The 7,825-nt window shown below is 40.3% G+C and overlaps 1 protein-coding gene across 1 annotated transcript; it reads left to right on the top strand.

Annotated features, from left to right (window-relative positions):
• The first annotated feature begins 6,475 nt into the window (after nucleotides 1–6,475).
• On the top strand, nucleotides 6,476–7,762 carry LOC149095874 (uncharacterized). Its single transcript, XM_089281463.1, has 3 exons — nucleotides 6,476–6,583; nucleotides 6,674–7,502; nucleotides 7,701–7,762. Exons 1-3 carry the CDS (start codon nucleotides 6,491–6,493, stop codon nucleotides 7,760–7,762), a joined length of 984 nt encoding a protein of 327 aa, XP_089137589.1. The 5' UTR covers nucleotides 6,476–6,490.
• The last annotated feature ends 63 nt before the right edge of the window (nucleotides 7,763–7,825 follow it).

Below are 7,825 nucleotides of genomic sequence, written 5' to 3'. Positions count from 1 at the left end.
GGTCCTCAGTTTACAACAAGAGACTTTGAACAATTCTGCTCAAACAATGCCTACTACATCGAACTTCAGCAGCTTATAAACCGTCCACCAATGGCCAGGCTGAGCGTGGTGTCCAAATTTTGAAATCAGCAATCAAACAAGCTCAGCAAAGATGTGTCCGCTGTAATTGCCAAGTACCTATTGGTTTATCGAAACACCCCACATTCTACTACAGGTGAAGCTCCTTCTCTGCGTTACTCGCGTTGGGACGGAGGCTACGTACTCGCCTAGATTTGCTAACTCCTTCAGTTAAGAAGCATGTTGGAGCTCGTCAGTACAGTTCCATGGTCAATCGCACCGCAAAGAGAGGCCTGCGTCAGTTCCATGTAGGTGATACGCTTTTGGCACGTAATTATGGTAGAAGGCAGGGAGAAGTGGATACCTGGAGTTGTCACTGAGGTCCTTGGTTTACGGCATTACATGGTTGAGGTGTTTGCCAACCTTTGGAACCGACAAGTGGACCAACAGCTTCGCCGATCTATAGATGATACTCTACCACGTGCACCCAACTCTCCAGTGATTCAGCGCCATTTTGTGCCAACTGATATGACGTTCTTTGTGGGCCAACAAGCGGAGATTGTTCCTGATTCCTTTATTCAAGGTACTCCAGTTCTTGCTACAGCCGCTCCCGATGAACCTCATTTGATGGACTCTTGCGAACATTGCGTTCCTGAAGACTCCGTAACCAGTTCTTCCTGTCCTGTGAAACAGGGACACTAATAAACTAGCTTGTTCAAGTTCCATGCCTGCTATTCCTATTCAAGCTGGTATTGATGATGCCTTGACGGTTCAACCAGATTTCACATGTGAAGTTAAATCTACTCCCATTTTTACTGCGAAACGTTATCCTACAAGGACAACTCGTGGTCTCCAAGCTACTTGAAAGATTACGAACTAAAGTGACAATAACACTGGGTTCAGTTACTGTTGATATTTGTTGACATTAGAAACTGTCTTCGTTAACAAGAGGAGATGTTATATCATACGGTTCTTGTTACGTCATAAGACTTCTCGAGTTTGTAATACACATGTGCGTGGCGCAACACGTAAATTAGAGAGCGTTGTGTGTTAGCGTGTGTTGATTATTCGAAAGTGTTTATTCGAAAGGTTCCGTTTCCCTGGTTATGACACTACCACCAACAGATTAATAAAGGTAATCTCTACCACTGAATGATCAATAAGAGGTATCATTACCACCAATCCATCAATTAATAAGGATAATCTTTATTACCAACCGATCACTAAGGGTAATGTTTCCCACAAATAAGGGTAATCTACCACCAACCGATCAATAAGGATAATATACTGCCAAACGATCAGTAAGGTTAACTTTAACACCAAACGATCAATAAGGAAACTCTTTTTCACCAAACCATCAATAGGGGTAATCTACCATTAAACGATCAGTCAGGGTAACTTTACCACTAAACGATAAATAAGGGCACTCTTTACCACCAAACCATCAAGAAGGGTAATCTTTACCACAAACCGATTAATAAAGGTAATCTTTAATCCCTACACACCAATAAAAGTACTCTTTACCACAAGACGATCAACAAGGGTAATTTTTGCCACCAGACCATCAATTAGGTACCCTTTACTACCAAACGATCACTGAGGGTAATCTACCACTAACCGATCACAGTAAAGAAATCTACCACAAACCAGTCAGTAAGGGTAATCTTTACCACCAACCCATCAAAAAGGGTAACTTACCACCTACCGATTAGTAAGGGTAACCTATTATCAACCGATCACTAAGTGTAAATTTATCACTAAACCATTAATAAGGGTACTCTTTACCACCAAACGATCGATAAAAATAATCTTTTCTACCAACCAATTAATAGGGATAATCTACCACCAACCGATCAATAAATAGGGTAATCTATCAGCAAATGATCTGAAAGGTTAACTTCACCACCAAACGATCAATAAGGGTAATCTTTACCACCAAACGATAAGTAAGGGTAATTTTAGCACCAAACGATCAATAAGGGTTCACTTTTCCACCAAATCATTAATAAGGGTAATCTACCACCAACACTGCCAAACGATCAATAAGGTTAACTTTACCACCAAACGATCAATAAGGAAACTCTTTATCACCAAACGATCAGTAAGGGTACTCTTTACCACCAACCCAGCAAAAACGGTAGCTTACCACCTACCGATTAATAAGGGTAATCTATTATCAACCGATCACTAAACCATTAATGAGGGTACTCACTTTTTACCACCAAACGATCAATAAAAGTAATCTTTACCATCAACCAATCAATAGGGGTAATCTACCACCAACCGATCAATAAGCGTAATTTTTACTAGCGATTCTTGAATAAGGGTAATCTTTACCACCACTGCGATCAATAAAGGTAATCTTTAATCCCTACACATTAATAAAGGCACTCTTTACCACAAAACGATCAGTAAAGGTAATATTTACCACCAGACCGTCAATAAGAGTAATCTACCACCAACCGATCAATAGCGGTAATCTACCGCAACCGATTAATAAGGGTAATCTACCATCAACCGATTACTAAGGGTAACTTTACTACCAATCGATCAATAAGGGTAATCTACCATTAACCGATCAATAATCGTATTTTTTACCAGCAATCGATCAATAAGGGTATCTTTACCACCAACCGATAATAAAAGGTAATCATTACCACCAAACGATCAATAAGGGTAATCTACCAGCAAACGATCAATAAAGATAATGCTTTTATTATCAAACAATCAACAAGGGTAGTATTTACTACCAAACGATCACTACGGTAATCTACCAACAAACAATCAATAAGGGTAACTTTACCGGCAACCGATCAATTAGGGTAATTTTTATAACGGAGCTCCGGCGGTCGAAGTGCCGTCAAGCGGAGCCCCATACTCATATAGGAAAGTAAAGGAAACCCATGAATTGATATTTTTATGCTGATCATGGCTAGCGGTATTGCTCGTGGGGCGTACGCAGGACGACGACGGCAACGGAGTCGCGCAAGATGGCGGCTATACTCTTGCTAATAGGTTAACAGAGACATGCACCCTTGGTTTATAGCATCCTTCTTTGATATTGGACATCCATGTTACGGTCTGAACAAGGTATCTGCTGACCAGTATTTCGTGACCACATCGCGGGTTCAAGCTTAGAATTGACCGCTGAGCAAGTGCAGGTTCTCGATTGGATCACGGGGTCATGTCAGTTTAACTTGTTATAATTAGGGCTGGGTTGTTTAGAAGCCGGTTAGCACTAGTCCACGATTGTAAAATTGAACCGAAGTATAATTTGTTTTGTATACAAATGCTTCCTTATATACGTCTGCTGCATCCGCAGTACGAGCGGCAGTCAAAACTAAACTGTCCCACCGAAACGACGCGATAATAGCTGTTTTCTTCGCAGCCAACAAGAATAAGGACAATGCGAAATTTGCTTTGGCCTCCTTTAATAGATAACTTGAGAATTCCAGATTTAATTTGAAGAGGAACAGCATATTTTGTCCAAAATAACAAAACTATTATCCTATCTGGGGCGACACTTAACAAGCTACGAGCGACGCCGGCGACCCAGGTTTGGCCCCAAATGAGAAGCTTGGAGACAAAAATGTTTCATAGTTTTCACTTTTACAATCTGATAGGGTTTTTCATCCATTCTTGTTCTGTTATCCAAGAAACGCCAAAAAATGACCGTGTCTAATTTCTGTCGATCCTTCTCAAGCATCTGGAGTCAGACTATGGAATTCCCTGATCATTTGGAGCATTCTTTGCCAACAATTCAACGGAACAGGACTGGATGACCCAGAGAGGCCGAAAAATGAGCGCGTGTCTAATTTCTCTCGATCTTTCTAAAGCATCTGGAGTCAAACTAGGGCATTCCCTGATCATTTGGGACATTCTTTGCCAACATGGCCCAGAATGGACAAAATGTTCAAAATGATCAGGGAATGCCCTAGTTTGACTCCAGATGCTTTAGAAAGATAGACAGTATTAAGACACGCTCGTTTTCGGCATTTCAGGGTCATCCAGTCAAAGGCACGGTGTTTCAAAGGCTACCCCACCGTTCATGCCGCCATAATGCACTAATCTGATTCGTTCGACAGAGCGTCGCGCTATTCTGATTGGCTCGCTAAACATAGATGGTACATGTCATTCAACTTGGGTGTGCTCATAAAAGATCAGGCATAGTAGAGAAAAAATATTCTCATTCTCACTCGTGGAAAAATGGCGGTCAGTTTTGAAAACGATTATGTTATCCTATCTCACGACCATGCTGAGCACATAAATGAAAGGCACGTGGATTTGGATAAGGATCTCAATGCATCCAAATTCCTGCGGACGTTTAATTTAACGTCAACTGTGGCCTTTCTGGCAAGAAAAACTTTCGTCGATAGTGACGATTATGAAATCGTCGAAGAAGGTTTCAAGACGGGACATGGCCACTATTACATGTACGTATTCAAAATAAAGAAAGTCATCGGAGTCTGTCCGTGGGGTTTTCCCACGGACGAGATTTGCGTTTATTTTTCATGGAAGGAATCGTGCGGCGACAAATTCCACGTCATTACGGCGTATCCGTTCTCCAGACCTTATCACGTCTTCTTGAAGCAGAGGAAGCAAGGTATGGCCACCTATTAAAATCCTACAGACTTTATGTAGGTAAGAACCAAACGGCTCTTTTAGGAGCCACCACATTAATAAAAGTCAATGGGCCAACATGCTTTCCCCAGTTCTTTTAATTTTGTGCTAGAGCACGTGGAGACGCGCACTTATTATTCACAAAATCGATTATCGATTATCAAAACTGCAGCGTCATAAAATTCAGTTTGACAGCGTCCTCAAAACCAGCAATGAATTTGATTGATGAACCACTCTTGGCGGCTGTCCGTTCTATTGAGAACGCGGACCAAGACAACGATTCTCACGAGGTAATAAATATAACTTGAAATTGGAGTACATGTCGGGCAAATACAAATCCGTACCGTTATTTTGAAATGGGTCGTTGAAATTGAATGGAAAAGATAACTTCATACTTTAACTTACATGATTTAATCAGACCTAAAATTTGAAGACGGCTAAGGACTTTGAAAAGAAATTATTTTGATTTTGAATTAGGTCACTGAAATTGAATGGAAAGGATAAGCCTTTGTGGTTTTTAATACCACTACATGTTTTAATCACAACCTGGAATTTCAATGAGGGTGTGAGCATTCAATAGAAGTTCTTTTGATTTTGAATAGTCACTGATAATGAATGGAAACGATAATGAACCTTTGTGTTTTTTATATCAATACGTGATTCAATCAGACCTGGAGGTTGTAGGCGGTTACGGTTTTTGAAAAGAAGTTCTTTTGATTTTGAATAGCTCGCTGTAATCCTTTATATCAGGTCTGGAATTTGAAGGCGGTTACGGTTTTTGAAAAGATGTTCTTTTGATTTTGAATAGCTCGCTGTAATTCTTTATATCAGGTCTGGAATTCGAAGGCGGTTACGGTTTTTGAAATGAAGTTCTTTTGATTTTGAATAGCTCGCTGACGGACTTGGAAAAATTCTACCAGTATAACACAAGTAACACTGGACGGATTTACAAGGCGGTTACGGTTTTTGAAAAGATGTTCTTTTGATTTTGAATAGCTCGCTGTAATCCTTTATATCAGGTCTGGAATTTGAAGGCGGTTACGGTTTTTGAAAAGATGTTCTTTTGATTTTGAATAGCTCGCTGTAATCCTTTATATCAGGTCTGGAATTCGGAGGCGGTTACGGTTTTTGAAATGAAGTTCTTTTGATTTTGAATAGCTCGCTGACGGACTTGGAAACGTTATACCAGTATAACACAAGTAACACTGGACGGATTTAGGATAAGCAAAGCTATAGCGTTCGTCCGATCGTATTTTATAAACCTTAAAGTTACAATGGAACCGTTACTCCTAAATTTAAGTTTAGCGCGCGATGCAAATAATTTGTCCCATTGGCCGCGGGGATAACGAAATTTGCATATGAGTTGAAAACTTCACGCAAGAATGTGACAATGGACTATTATCTTAAACGTTGAATGATTAGACTCTGTTAGCTTAACTGAATAGGCTATTATCTTTTAAGGCGAATCGAACGGACGCTAAAAGACTAATAAAGACATTTGTTTTCATGCGAGTTGTGTAATTGTTATTCATTTACAGGAAAATTAAATTAACAAACTAAGTAAACTTTTCGGGTGGTCTGCGTGTGTGAATGTAATTATGATAGATCAATAACGTCATATGTTACTTGATTGGTGGTTGAAAATATGATGTCCTTTTTGTGCAATATGACTGGATGTTGGAAATGTGCTGACATTTCCTGTAATATGATTAGTTAACGACACCAATAAAGTTGGGACTCGCTAGATAGAAATCATTTGCAGATGGTGGACCGTTGACTAAACTTTTGTTTCTCTGGATAAGATTTTCGCCCCATGTCGAGCCACTTTGAGGATATAAGCGATGAAGAATTGTTGGAGGCCATTATTGCTATTGAGAATGGACCAGAAAACAGTTATTTCCAACAGGTAAATTAAATATGTTGTAACAAAAATACATTTCGTGTACTTAAGCTGTGATGAACCGGGTTATTTATTTTATTTTATATTTTCTCCAAGATTCTTGACGACTCTATCGATGATACGATTTTGTCAAATGTCGCCGAGGCTACAGAACGTCAACTCTCTAATCAAGAACAAATGGGGGGAAGTCTTGCTACCACAGAACCTGGACGCTTCGAATTTGTACTCAACCCGTACGTAGATAGTCACAGCAAAAAAATGGGCGTTAGAGAGCGTCACTACACCTCCAACATTCGTCAGGTGGGACAATTTATACCTCAACAAAACTTGGCAGCAGCAATTGCTCATGGATTACATAGAACAATCCAAAATGTGATTCTCCGAGACAGGATACCAGCCGCTGATCGTGTCTACTTCAATTTAGCCAGCAATCGCTTAGTCAACAGCTATGCTTATCGAGGGTTACCGGCGGGGGAATGGTTAAATGGTAGCGATCGTGTCGACAGTCTGCTGCAGCAAATGTCACAGGTGTTAAACTCAAACGAGAACTTTGAAATGAATGATTCGTTTCAATTATCTTTTACACACGTTCGTACATCTCCTCGCGGTAGCGGTCAGAAACGAAAATTGAAACCTGGACATTCTAATCCAGAAACTTTCAAACGTTTGAAAGGTTCTGTCATCAGTATCGATAACAAAGATGAACTATGCTGCGCCCGCGCCATTGTGACAGCTAAAGCTAGAGTGGATGATCACCCTAAATGGAACAGCTTCAGAAGAGGTTACCCTATCCAGAGAGATGAAGTAATCAAGCTGCATATAGAAGCTAATGTAGAAATGGGAAAACGCGGTTACGAGGAACTCACTAGATTTGCATTGACACCGTCCTTGAACAATTATCAGGGACCTTACGCAAAACACGACGGCAACGGCAACGGCAACGAGAACGTCACTAAACAAAAGGTTTGATGAGCAAACTATGATAATGGCTGTGCACGTGAATTATAATTCTTGGTACATTTCCTTACCGTCCTCTGCAAAACAGCAACGTGAAATGACCTATTTCTGCGTTGTCTGAAGAACGTGAACCACAACGGCTAATTTTTCATATTTCTATTTGGAGCTGGACGCATTCGTAGCATATTCAGCAGGGCAAGTTTTAATACCGCCAAACACACTGGATAGTTTCAAATAAATGCGAAATTCCAAAGTAAAATAAAGGCACATTTTTTACTAGGCGTCGTCCTC

Source organism: Orbicella faveolata, unplaced genomic scaffold, assembly GCF_042242905.1.
Source record: "Orbicella faveolata isolate gen_17 unplaced genomic scaffold, um_ofav_v1 contig_48, whole genome shotgun sequence".
NCBI classification, from domain to species: domain Eukaryota; kingdom Metazoa; phylum Cnidaria; class Anthozoa; order Scleractinia; family Merulinidae; genus Orbicella; species Orbicella faveolata.
The sequence above is the reverse complement of the archived record's forward strand: the minus strand, read 5'-3'. Positions and strand labels throughout refer to the sequence as shown.